The sequence below is a fragment of the Pleurodeles waltl genome, chromosome 4_1 (assembly GCF_031143425.1).
Source record: "Pleurodeles waltl isolate 20211129_DDA chromosome 4_1, aPleWal1.hap1.20221129, whole genome shotgun sequence".
Classification (NCBI taxonomy): Eukaryota; Metazoa; Chordata; class Amphibia; order Caudata; family Salamandridae; genus Pleurodeles; species Pleurodeles waltl.
In genome coordinates this window covers 732251473-732265382 of record NC_090442.1, presented here as the reverse complement: position 1 = coordinate 732265382, position 13910 = coordinate 732251473, and the positions used below count along the sequence as shown (strand labels likewise).

At 39.5% G+C, this 13910-nt stretch overlaps 1 protein-coding gene across 1 annotated transcript in view; it reads right to left on the bottom strand.

Annotated features, from left to right (window-relative positions):
• The window catches only part of LRGUK (leucine rich repeats and guanylate kinase domain containing), a 386639-nt gene that overhangs the window by 136423 nt on the left and 236306 nt on the right, over positions 1 to 13910 (bottom strand). Inside the window, exons 12-14 of the mRNA XM_069229317.1 lie at positions 12714 to 12810; positions 5168 to 5281; positions 2003 to 2204 (exon numbers count right to left, since the gene is read on the bottom strand). Of these exons, the coding sequence (XP_069085418.1) occupies positions 2003 to 2204; positions 5168 to 5281; positions 12714 to 12810 (413 nt within the window). The remainder of the gene's footprint in view (positions 1 to 2002; positions 2205 to 5167; positions 5282 to 12713; positions 12811 to 13910) is intronic.

The following is a 13910-nucleotide window of genomic DNA, read 5'->3' as shown; positions in this document are numbered from 1 at the left end:
TGTTGTCTTACTCCAAGCTGTATAGGCTCGAAAGCCTACTACCAATTAAGCATATTAGGTGATGTGCATCTCTGTAATGAGAAGGGGTGTGGTCTAATGACATCAACACCCTATATCAGGTGTGCATAATTATTAGGCAACTTCCTTTCCTTTGGCAAAATGGGTCAAAAGAAGGACTTGACAGGCTCAGAAAAGTCAAAAATAGTGAGATATCTTGCAGAGGGATGCAGCACTCTTAAAATTGCAAAGCTTCTGAAGCGTGATCATCGAACCATCGAGCGTTTCATTCAAAATAGTCAACAGGGTCGCAAGAAGCGTGTGGAAAAACCAAGGCGCAAAATAACTGCCCATGAACTGAGAAAAGTCAAGCGTGCAGCTGCCACGATGCCACTTGCCACCAGTTTGGCCATATTTCAGAGCTGCAACATCACTGGAGTGCCCAAAAGCACAAGGTGTGCAATACTCAGAGACATGGCCAAGGTAAGAAAGGCTGAAAGACGACCACCACTGAACAAGACACACAAGCTGAAACGTCAAGACTGGGCCAAGAAATATCTCAAGACTGATTTTTCTAAGGTTTTATGGACTGATGAAATGAGAGTGAGTCTTGATGGGCCAGATGGATGGGCCCGTGGCTGGATTGGTAAAGGGCAGAGAGCTCCAGTCCGACTCAGACGCCAGCAAGGTGGAGGTGGAGTACTGGTTTGGGCTGGTATCATCAAAGATGAGCCTGTGGGGCCTTTTCGGGTTGAGGATGGAGTCAAGCTCAACTCCCAGTCCTACTGCCAGTTCCTGGAAGACACCTTCTTCAAGCAGTGGTACAGGAAGAAGTCTGCATCCTTCAAGAAAAACATGATTTTCATGCAGGACAATGCTCCATCACACGCGTCCAAGTACTCCACAGCGTGGCTGGCAAGAAAGGGTATAAAAGAAGGAAATCTAATGACATGGCCTCCTTGTTCACCTGATCTGAACCCCACTGAGAACCTGTGGTCCATCATCAAATGTGAGATTTACAAGGAGGGAAAACAGTACACCTCTCTGAACAGTGTCTGGGAGGCTGTGGTTGCTGCTGCACACAATGTTGATGGTGAACAGATCAAAACACTGACAGAATCCATGGATGGCAGGCTTTTGAGTGTCCTTGCAAAGAAAGGTGGCTATATTGGTCACTGATTTGTTTTTGTTTTGTTTTTGAATGTCAGAAATGTATATTTGTGAATGTTGAGATGTTATATTGGTTTCACTGGTAATAATAAATAATTGAAATGGGTATATATTTGTTTTTTGTTAAGTTGCCTAATAATTATGCACAGTAATAGTCACCTGCACACACAGATATCCCCCTAACATAGCTAAAACTAAAAACAAACTAAAAACTACTTCCAAAAATATTCAGCTTTGATATTAATGAGTTTTTTGGGTTCATTGAGAACATGGTTGTTGTTCAATAATAAAATTAATCCTCAAAAATACAACTTGCCTAATAATTCTGCACTCCCTGTAGTTGGTGGCCATTGTTCCTTCTTCTATATATCCATTACATATGCACACATTTACTAATAATATGGTTATACCAATTGGGCAACTGTGATCTTGCATGTAGACTGCATTGTTTAAGGATATGTTAATTGTAAAGGGACATGGTTTTTTGTGGGATGGGTAACTTTGCCTGTTTTGGGAGGACTGATATGCCAGTCATAGACGCTTAGGTGCAGGAGTCCACTTTTCTCAATGGCTGAAAACACATCAGGAAATAAAGACTCTGTCTACTATTAATAATGACCAATCATCGGTCACTTTGGGTTATATAAAAATCAAAGAATTAAGGAAACTCAAATAACAATTAAATCTTGTTCTTACAAAGAAGCCAGGCACAGTCCTGTATGTGGAAAATTCTGGAGTTTCAATAGTCAACCTCTCCAGTAATTCTACAAAGACTAATGGGCAGTTACCATTGTTTATTTAAGCTCACATCTACTCGTTTCAGATTTTAACTCACCAACATTGATAACTGCATCAAAGAATCCTGGGATATCTTGGTTGAGTTGGATATAATCATCCACTCTGGAGACAGCCAGCTCAATCTCTGGCCTGCTAAAGAGCCCTTTCCTGCGGAGTGAGCCCTCATACTTCTCCTTATTCATTGGTACAAGGAGGACATATCGGGGTTCAAAATAAGAGTTTTTCAAACTCCTCACACCCTACAAGAAGAGAAAATGGAGAAGCAAGTCTTGAGTTACTAATGCAGAAACCATCAGAGAACATGTGGTAAGGCTAGAGATATAAATCATGTGTACCTATATTCACCCTATATCATTGGGTCTCTGTAGGCATTACATCAATTTAGCACCCCAAAACATGTAGCAAGGAGACAATTGCATGTACATTTGTCTTGCATAGAAAAGTACCTGTATGTACAGTGCAAGTCCTTTTTCAAAATTAATTGGGCTTGAGTTTCATAGTTTGCAGAACCTATTGTCCACTCTAAAATATCAGTGTTTAGGTGAAGCATGAAGAGGATGTAAGCATCACGTCTGGAAGACCCCCAAGTTATGTCACGTTGATTTAGACATAAGGGAGAAGACTTGAGGCCTGATTTACAGTTTTGTGGATGAGTACTCTGTCACAACGACGACAGACATCCAGTCTGCCTTATTACAAGTACCATAGGTGCCAATGTACTTGCAATAAGGTAGATGGGATATCTGTCATGTTTGTGATGGAGAACCCATCTGCTAGCTGTACTCATAATGACAAGGATAATACTATTATAATAATTTTTATCATGAGTATTATTTTTATAATTTTCAAAAGAACAACGGAAACAACAATGGCAACAACAAAAACAACTTATAGTGGCTTGGCATCTAGTTACTTGCAGCAAGTCTTCCAAGGTCTGAGTTTCGCAATATTGAAGCCTTGCAGCCTGCATCTATGGTAGGTCTACTATATGAATGATTGTAGCAGGGTCTGCCTGCTATATTCAATCATCCATACTTGTAATGCTCGATCTGGCAAGCAGTCGAAGTTTACAATCGCTTCTTGATCTGGACACAGATTCCCTGGTTTAGATTTCCTGCAGGTGTAGCTGTTGCACTGATGATCCACTTTATAGACAAAATCGCTAACTTGCACTGCCACACTACTGTTATTGGTCACATTACCAACAGAGCACAGGACCACAAACATATCTACCCCTGTTTCTATGCAACCCTTATTTTGGCTGCACCCATTTTCTTGACGTTACCTATCAGCATTATTCTTGATCCAATAGATTTTAGTCTGTCAGCCTCTGGAGCCCTTCAAATTCTTGGCAGAGCTCAAATTCCCTTTTATTATTAAGACCACCAATTTAATGTTTGATAATCTTGCTACAAGGGTTACTTGCCCCTCTTCAAGAGAGCATTAAAATCTCTTTGGCTAATTTCCTAATTTTCGGTTTGGAACACTTCATAAATGGACCTCCCACAGACCGAGGATCATAACTCTGTGTCCTGTAAGCTCATTTACCTTGGCTCCTGTCCTTATCCACTGGACTGAGCTTTGTCCTTCCTTTATTGATTTATACTCTGACCAGACGGATTCTCCCTGGGTCTTTAGCACCAATTCCTTGTGTTATCAACTCAATTTAGTGTTCCTGATCACTACTCAACTGATGCCTGAAAGAGACTTTTGCACCTCCCACTTACAGCGAACTCTTCCCCAACCGGATTTATTGGCCTTTTCTTACCTAACTGCAGACAAAAGCTTATAAACCTTATTGTCATTTACAAATCCTTTGAAAAGGAACTGAGAAAATCTCACCCCTTTACAGATAAGAATGCTTATTTTATGTCAATGTGACAACAGAAACATATGTCTTGTCTGGCTAGGAAAAGCATCCTTTAATGTCCGTCTGTACAAAAGAACAAATTTGACCTCAAGCCATTGTCTGATCTTCTGACTAAGGTCCAGGTGTTAACGTAACTAAGATTTTCTGGTCTCTCCTCTTAAATGTAGAAGTCACATTTAAGGCTTTACATGCTTCTTGTAGAATTTCTGAGACCATCCATCTAATCTGTAGTACTTAATGAGGACTCTTAAGTATTGCCCTATTTTGACAGATTCCTAAGAGTTCATTGATTGTTCCACTGCACAGTCTGAAATTCTGTTATCCCTGCTTTCCCTTAATTCAAACTGCAAAGTTGACTCATGCCACATTAACAGTGCAAAGCAACTGTGACTTTAGTTCAGAATTTGTTGTGTGGCTACCAGCCATTTGTTGAGCAACCTTCAGTGTGGTGGTAATGCTCCTCCTTAAGAATGCATTACTTAAAAATCCCTTCTACTATTTCTTTTCTCTCTTATCTTGGCAGACCATTTAAAAAGACAGTTACTAGTGTCTCAAAGTTTTGGATTATGAAGATACATTTTCAAATCACTAGGGATACAGAATTCAAGCATGTCACCATGCAGGATAACCTAGGGAGGGCATCTACAGGGGTGTCATAGCCTTAATGGTTGTTTATCTCGCTACAGCCTTAAGAACCATCAATCATTCTACTTCTTTTAGCTCTGTTTAATGTGCATGTTCAGTTGGACTTACTTGTCTGTTTGTTTTTATTTCTGAGTTTTACACTTATGCAGGTGGCAAGAATCTGGGAATGTTGGCAAGCCTACTTAAACTATATATATATTGGAACTACTGCTCAATGTAAAATGTTAGAAACCTACATGGTGACCCATCACATAGCCTACTAAATTGCTTTTATCACTTGATTACGGTTAGCATCAGGCAACTTTGTCAGGTAGCAGAATGCACTACAAGTGTTCAAGTTCAAAGTCTTTGTAATCTTAATAGTGCCTTAGAACACACATGCCAACTAATCAATATGGACTCTAGGTGCATGGTTGCAAACCTTTTCTAACTCCTACCAAGGGAAATTTGACGCCCCGTACATATTTTGCTCACAAAGAAAACAATGAAGTGCATCATCCTGCTGCAAATACATAGACTTGTGGTCTGGGATTTTACAACACTACAGATGAACTTGTTGGTTGGTTTGTAAGTGATGCTATCACAAGGATGCATAGTTTTTAAAATGAATATTAGTTATAAACATACACTTTCCTCACTATTGAGGTCTGAGTGTTCCGCTATACATCTAAAATTAAAAGCACCTACCTCAATTTCCATGTGCGTGCAGCAGGCCAGTCCATCTCTTGCAATTGATTCTATGGTGTCTCTGCTTAATCCGTAGTAATGACCACAATATTTCATTGTAAGAATAAATTTACCCTGAAATTGAAAGGGCAAAATATGAAGGAAAAGAGAACCATAAAAAGGCAAATTAAAGTAACGTAACAGCATTAATTTGTACCCTCTCCTTTTAAAAGTACATGGATCCTTTTTGGTCATGGGGCCTTAGAAGAACAATGTAAAGCAGAGGTCTTCAAACTGGGGGGCGGGCCCCCCTAGGGGAGGCCTCAAGTGATCCCGGTGGGTGGGTGGGGGTGGGGTGGGGGGGGGGAGGGGGATGCCAGACTCTGGCCAAAAGAAGCATTATACAGATAACAGGCCTTTGTTTTAAGCAGAAGCATGTTATTGTATTTTTAAGAAGGTAACAGTACTTAACAGCAATGTTTAAATAGATCTAGACGTATTTAAACATTGCCATCTTCATAAAACAAATGTGAAGAAACTGAGGGGGTGCCCAATGATTTTTATTTTTCAACTGGGGGGGGGGGGGGGACGCGGCACTAAAAGTTTGGAGACCACTGTCGTACAGGATGACAAATCTGTGATAGGAAAATGAACTCCATTGTTAGTAAGAAATATTAAAATTTACAATCCAAGCATACAAAGATACTAAAGGTACAGAAGAATTTTCTTTTTACATCATATGAACCTTCAGTGAAATCATAAACACTGATACGGTTTTCGCTTGTGTGAACACTTTTTAAAAATATATATAGAAATGGTATATTTATGTACAAGAATCTTGGCAACTTCAAATTAGACAGTGCGATCAGCCAAGTACAGTCTGAGTGTTTCAAATTTCAATTGTTCTACTTTAAAATTATAGGGCCTAAAATAGAATTTTCACGGACGGATTACTCCAGCTCAAATATTATTATACTTATTACAAGTGTATTATACCCCTTAGACTAATAAGGTGGGCAAGTTATCTGTAACATTTGTGACAGAATAATGCATCACCAGACTCTATATCAGACCCATAGTTAAGTTGACTCAGGACTGCTATAAAACCAACACTGCAGCTTAAAAAATACTTTTGCTTCTTCAGTATAAGGGAAAACATGGCAAAACAGAGAATAATGTAGCCATGTTGGCAAAGTTGTAAAATGATAAAATATGTCTCCAAGGCTTCCATTGGCAATAATGCCTTGCACAGACAGTTAGTTATTTTTAATGGCGATTTGGGGGTCCCCAAGTGAAACATTTACAATTTTAAAGTGATTGCCAAGGAGAAAGCCGGGTTGTTTATCAGCTCAATGAAGATTCTTTTGATGGAGAACTAGGATTAATAATAACCTTTCCTACTCCATTGTAGGTTCTTCATTGATGGTCAAACACTTTAACAGATCCGTAAGCAATTGCTGAGAAGCGTTGAGACAGCAAAGAGTCAGTGAAGAAAAAAATGTAAAAGAATCTAATTCCTAATCAAACAGTTCCTCTAAAGTGGCTTGATCATCCTGGGACTCAGCTCTGAATCTCTGTACCTTGGTAGTAGTGCTTGGTGAATATATGAGCTGATTGCCAAATGCCCACTTTGCAAATGTCAGCAGTTGTAACATTTCTGTTAAGGAGAGGCCACTGCATTTCCTCTCATTCACTTAGCTTTACGTTACTGAGGAGGATTGATGCATGGAATCATAACTGAATGTTGTGCATGACATAATCCACCTAGAGATGGACTGTATAGAAGTCGACATGCCAGTGTTTATAAGACAGATATTTACAAAGAGCTGGTTAAATTTTCAAATCATTTCTGTCTTATCAAGATAAAAATCTGTGCACTCTAAGTGGCTAGGATATGTCCAGACATAGGTCCCTTGCTCACTGTGCCACTGGATTCAAGCTAGCCAGGCTGATGAGGGGTAATACTCCGAAACCGGTCCCAGGATGCTTGTTTCCAGTCCAGGGAGGACCTGGCCTGGCAGTTCGGCTGGACTGTTCCATGAGGAGCAGGGTCAAAACTGATTTGGAGATGGCTGGGTCCAAACTGAGGTGGCATGGTGAGAAAAAGAATAATGGATTTAACCCAGATCTGTGACAGAGGGTGAGTGTTTGAAATGTTTCCACACTCTGTCCATCATATTTTTGTGCTGCGATAAATACACCTTGAAGGTGAACTTCATTTATCAATAGATTTCTTACAATGTGTCATCTCCATCTTGAATCAGCTTCCAGACAGAGTAAGGTCACAATCCCATACCACATGTCTATTCAGGTAATATATAGTGGTAAGTCCTTCCATATGCAATGGAACACAGTTTGTCATCTTAGAAGGATAGAAAGCCTTGAGGGTTACATATACTGCCTGGAGTGCCTGAAGGTTGATGTGGTACTCCATTGTTTCATAAAACAAGGTGCTTTGAACATGTAACATGCAATACTAAGCTCCCCATCCCAACAGGGAAGTATCTGTCACTACTGTTTGTATAAGATGATTGTGGTGGAAAAGAAATTCTGCCATAATGTAGTTTCACAGGCAACCCCGATGCAGAGCAGCTTGAGAAAGAACCAGTTTGTCTTCTCAGCTCCTCTCCACCTGGATTCAATCATCCTTTATTCAATACTGTAGCGGTCTTACAGTCAGACTGGCATTTAGGAAAATGTGCTCCAAGGCACAGTGCCATGGAGCCCAGAAGAGAAAAGATTTGATGAGCTGTGGGGTAAGGAAATGACTGGAGGTAAAGACACTCTGTATTGAATTAAAACACTCTCTCCTATAATAGAAACACTTTTCCTGAACATATGGGCAATATTTACTTACATAGATCAAGTGTTGTTCTGGTTAAATCATTATTCATTGAGTGCAGAATTCACCATAATACTGTCACTTGACCCAAAAGAAACAAAAGCCCAAGACATGCCTGCAAAGCAGTTTGCTTCTAATGAGTGGCAGGTTTTATCTGGTGAATACTCTTAGCTTTAATGTTTTATGGAGTTTCAGGTGAGAGGGTTCATTCTTAATCTCCAGAGGGACAGCATTTTAAGTGTACAATCTTGGCCTATCAGAGCTCTGCAACCACATTTCTTATATTGCATTTAGGTTACCCCCAGCATAGATTTGGAGGCAGATGGGAAAGCTGTCTGAAAAGAATATGTGTAGAACTTCTTTATTAGAAACAGAGGACCTTGTTGAGAGTAAATGTGATGCCTCACACAAGCAACTATAAAATAAATTATTTTTGCCAGAGGAAGGTAATAGAGCTTATACAAAGAAAAGTTTCATTTCTGCTGGGAGCTGGCTTTGATCAGCTATTCATGTTAATTATAGGGTTGATGAAAATTTTCTGTATTCTTAAGCAAACCACTATCACTAACTTATACTTGGAAAACAAAAATTGGACTGACCGATGCAGAATAGAAGGAATTTGTTATGGCAGTGAGACTTTTCACATTGAACCACAGGAATATTGTGTTTTTTTCACTATTGATATATAAAATACACATCCTGAAGTTGGGATTACATTTGGACAACACCCTGAACTTTTCTTTTCTGATCAATTTATTTGGAATCCTTAGGTCCAGGAGAGGGCAGCATCCTGTTTCTTTCGAGCCATATAATACCTTCAATAACTCATCTTTCCATTTTGGAAGGGAGGTTGAGGCTCTAAGGACTGATTTAGCATAGTTTGTTAGTCTTTGCACAAAGACAAACCAGACGAATGCTGGTCATTTTAATTGGTGGAATCACTAGAGGTGGCATTCTGAAACGTAAAGCATAAAAACGCTGAACAACATTCTTTCCCCATTTGCCTTTGGTTACGCTTTGCAGTGCCTGTAAATGATGTGACGCTTCTACCATTGCAATGTTATATACTTGAAGAGAAGTGATGGAACCATTGCCTTGAAGTGACAGGGTTTCTTGTGCAGGATAAAGGTTGTTGACTTCTTCTCCCTCTAAATGGTTCTTTTTGCTGATACGACTGATGCTGCTATTGTGCAGCAGCCACAGAGTAGTTTGAACCCTGTGCTGATGCAGTGGTTGAAAAAAACCTGTCCCCGTACTAAAACTGGAAAATAAACAACTATTTCTTTCCTTCAGAAGCTTGGCTTGAAGTGTTTTAACCTCTGATTTTATTTTGTGCATCTTATCTTCCATAGGTCCAATAAGTGAAGGTCTAGTAAAAGATGATTCATTATGTTTTTGTTGGCCATCTGCTTTACAATTTGCTAGGTTTGGGATAACTATGGCACATTCATAAACTACCATGACTGCAGAGTCTTCTAAGATACTTAAAATTTGGTTGGATGCCAACAATCTGTCTTTAAGAAGCTCTTGAAAGTTTTGTCTTGCTTTAAGTAGGTCATATTAAAAAAGTTGTTTAGGATGCCATAAAGTTGAGTCATAATGCCTAAGAAGGGTAGTGAAGCTGAAGGCTTACATCCTTTTTTCCAGCAGTGTTAGATTTTTATGGCCTGATTCAAAGTTTAGCGTACTGAGTAGTCGGGATGGTGGAGGGTATTATCACCCCCTCCCGTCCATCATATTTAGAAAAGGCTGCCAGCCCTGCAGTCGCCTCTGTACACCGAAAAGAAGTGCATTCACAGCGGTTCTTTTCAATGTACTAAAGGTTTGGTGTATGGCGGATGTTGGTTTTGACAGCCGTACACCAAACAATTTTTTGGTTTTTCAAAAACAAACAAAAAACGAATGACTCCCCCACTGCCCGGGGTCTTTGTCCCAGAGTGTGGGGGTCATTATTGCTTTTTTTCTGTCCCTCACCGCCAGGTTTTCCTGGCAGTGAGGGACAGGAAAAAAGGCATTACAATGTCAACCCTCAGTATGGCAGACAGTGTAATTACCTTCCTCCAATGACCCAACAAAGTATTGTATTGACAGCACCAAAGGAGCTGTAAAAACGTGTGTGCATTTTTATTATTTGTGCATCATTAACAATGTGCACAGTGTGAATCTACAGTCAAATTCATATGTGTATACTTAAATGATCTTATTGCCTTTTAATCAATTTTGCTATGATTTGTTAAAGTACAATTTGGGGCTTATGCTAACTAGGCCTCAGCTGGACCTTGATGCCATCTTGTTCAAAGTGGATGTCTCACCGGCATATTCACTGTTTATTATTTCTGCTGCATGTACTCAAGCAAGTCATGTTGTTTATTTCTGGTTGACGCTGCTCTATCTAACATAGACTCAGTAATGTAACTTTCCTTCAAAGTTTCTTCCACCTGCTCACAGTATTACATTCATTCACAATAGTTCTCTGTTAACTTGTAACTATTTTGTTCTGACATATCTGGATGACATAAGCATAGAGGAGGGAGAGATCAATATTCTTGTAGCAGGAGAGTGCTTAGGTAGTAAGGCAATATAACTTTCTAATTTTCAATGCTCTTATTTGCTGAAATTGTATTCTTTTTGCATCTACACTATTGTACCCCTTTGAATGTTTTTACTTAATCATTCTAAATTTCTAATTCCACCCTAGAATTCTCTTTTAGAGTCTGTCCTCCCTTATGTGACTGTATTTTGATATGCTATTTTGCACCTTATCTTGAGACTCATTGCTTGAAGAAATTCAGGTCCGATCCACTCACCCATGGGCATACTGTTGAGATGTTTGGGTTGTAAGATTTTAGTGGTCCCCGAGCAGACAAGGCTAAGGTCCATTTGTCGTTAAATGAGGCAGGCAGACTGAGGATTTGGCTGCAGTTTTAACGCATTACTCTGTCCACCAAAATCCAAATCTGGCCCTTACTTTATTTATTAGAAGGCATAAATGTAATTCCTGCCAATGTATGGCTTTTCTACAGAGCCAAAATAATAATAGAGACTAATTGGGGATTCTCTTTGAAGAATGCGCGATCCTGTTTAGGCAGTTTGTACTTCATTAATAGTCTTGGAATATCTGCTTTGGTTGTTGCAGGTGTTAGAAACTAGCAGATTTCAAGAACCAGGTGCTAAAGGAAGAAGTGATTTAGTAGGAATGCTTTGTTATAGGATTTCTGCAATTACTGGCATCGATGTTTCTAGGATTTACAAGGGGATGTTCGTTTTGGTAACCCCTCTCATGAAAACCATGATATCAACCACAGGAGAGCTTCTCATTGGAGAACAAAGTGGCACAGTTTAGATGTATGATGTTGTATCAGTACCCATAGTATCCACGTATGTGCCCTTTCTAATTTGACATGGTTTAGGTGTATGTTTTCTCTTACATTTAGCTGGTACTGGATCATTTGCTGAAGATCTACTCATTCTAGTAGTGAAAACCTCCAAGACCAGAGACCTTTATGGTGGTCCAGTGGCAGAAGGTTGTTCGTGACCTAGAGTGCATGGGTGGCAATGATGTATCAGGAATAGGAGTAAAACATTGTGGATGTTTAACTATTGGGAAAAGAGAGACTGACCTGTGCTTCAGAATAATCATGAACAATGTGAGTGGTCCCCGGCTTCCTGTGCTTGAAGAGGAAGGTCAAGACGATTTTCTGGCACTATTTGCAGATATGGGTTGACGTCGAATACCTTGACATTGAATTATATAAGAGTTATTGTCTCAAAGACAATGTACGTCCTGACGTCGAAAGATTCATCTACATCTAATGGAGTCCCGTCCTCTTTGATTGCCTTGTCATGAGCTACCTCAATATATTACAACAGGTCATTCAGAAACCTTCAACACAATTGAAGATGAATCAGTAAAGATTCTACAATAGAGAACAATGTCTTGCCCCTTCTAACCTGCCTGTTTTTATTTCTGAGCAAAATCATAGACTCTAGTCAGCCCTTATCAGTGTTCTGATAGCAAGTGTCAGGTGTATACGTTGCCTGGAACACTCAGATTTACTTGAGCATATTGTTGGCAATAAAGTAAGCTCATGCTCGATAAAGAACGTCTGGTACAGGACACAATCAACGTGTACAAATGAGTCAGTTCCTATATACACTGAGATTATCAGAACAGAGACTAGAGGGAGTATTTACTTGTGACACTCAAACAACTCCAACATAGGTACATGTTGACAAAGCTGAAAACACAGATTCTAACGTCTTTTGTCCAATATTCATTATGTGGACAACAATGCAATTAAATGCAGCAAACTTCAGTGACAACAAGATGCTATACAGTCCGACAACTGAAGATTTTCAGTGGCTAAAAGACAATCAACCAGGTAAAAGGTTTGCACTGTTTAACAGGAAATGTGTGAGGTATTCCTTTCCGAACACATATATAAAATCCAAAAGTTTATTGTGGCAGCAAAACACAAACACATTATCCTAAGAATAAACAGCTCTAGAAAGGCAAACTAATAACCTTCAGAATTAAATGAATATCCTTTCAGTGGAAGAGACCCCATGTCAGATCCCCAGTGTAGGATAAACCTGCATTGTCTCCAGAACTGCAGACTCAGAAGCTACACACTATGAACATGTAAGGTGGCGGTGATTTCAGAACACAGCTCCTCACCCACCACCCAACTTGGATCTCTTAGTAAAAAATATCAAAATTCCTACCGAGCAAATCATCTCTTCAAATGCCTCTGTTGAAACAAAGTGGTAATCAAATCTTTTCTCTTCTCCGAAGTATGGATTTCTTGTGGTGTGACAGGGGCTGAAAGACAGGGATTGAGTTAGTTGCAGGATATGCAGATGACAGGGCACATTGTGTATATAGCAACTGTAGTATTTTTTTAATTTTTGATTTGGTGTGGACTTGAAACACCCTTGAGGCACCTTCCCCTTTGTGAATGATGTCAGTGGTCTTGGACTGTTACCTTCCAAATTTGAAACATTGTTTTTAAAAGCAGCACCAGGGCCTTTAATATACACGGGTTGCTTGAAAAAAAAAAAAAGTGTCCCATTTTGGAAAGAAAATACAAGGACTGAGGTCTGCTGTCCCTGATAGGTCCCCATCCCTACCTTGGCAGTCATTCACAGGGTGTCGTAATTGTGGCCTACCACATTCATATTTATTATACATGTAGTGTTGAAACCGCCTGAAAATAGACAATTTGCTATGTGATATTTGTACATAGGTCACATCACATATAGCATTCCTACTCACAAACCAGTCAATGTGCAAATTGCGCATCCCTGATCTGCGAATCAGGATGATAAATTGCGGGCCTTTAGATTCTGTTCTACCCTCTTCGGAGCCCCCAGAGTAAATGATGGAAGGTAGGGAGAGCACATAGCAAAACCTGCCTTCAGTGTTCTTAACAAATATATAGCAACGCAAATGTTGGCCAAATTCTGGGTCAGATCAATGAGATGCCCTGGGAATACTGTTCGCAGAAGTCATACACACCCAACTTTGTGACAACCCTGCAAATCTCCATCAAAAACACTTTGGTAATGCTATAAATCCTGTCTTGGCACAGGAATAAACATGTTCTCTCACTAGAATAAAAGCCCATTAACATTATTTTAAGAAGAATTTTAAAAAATGTAATTCAATTAAGGAAATGAAGACACTGTAAAAGGAAGTTCTTGGATAATAGTTTGTATGACAGATTTCCACTGCAGTTTAAAAAAGGAACTTAGTATTTTGTTAAATCACTCATTTAGTCAAGCGTAAACATAATTCCTTGTTTGGTATCAGAGTTATGAGCTACTCCGGCTCAGCTTTGCTGGACTAATGTCTAGACATAATTTTTTTATGGTACTGTTTTTATGATTCAGGTGTATGCTTTTATGGTTTTAAGTTTAACC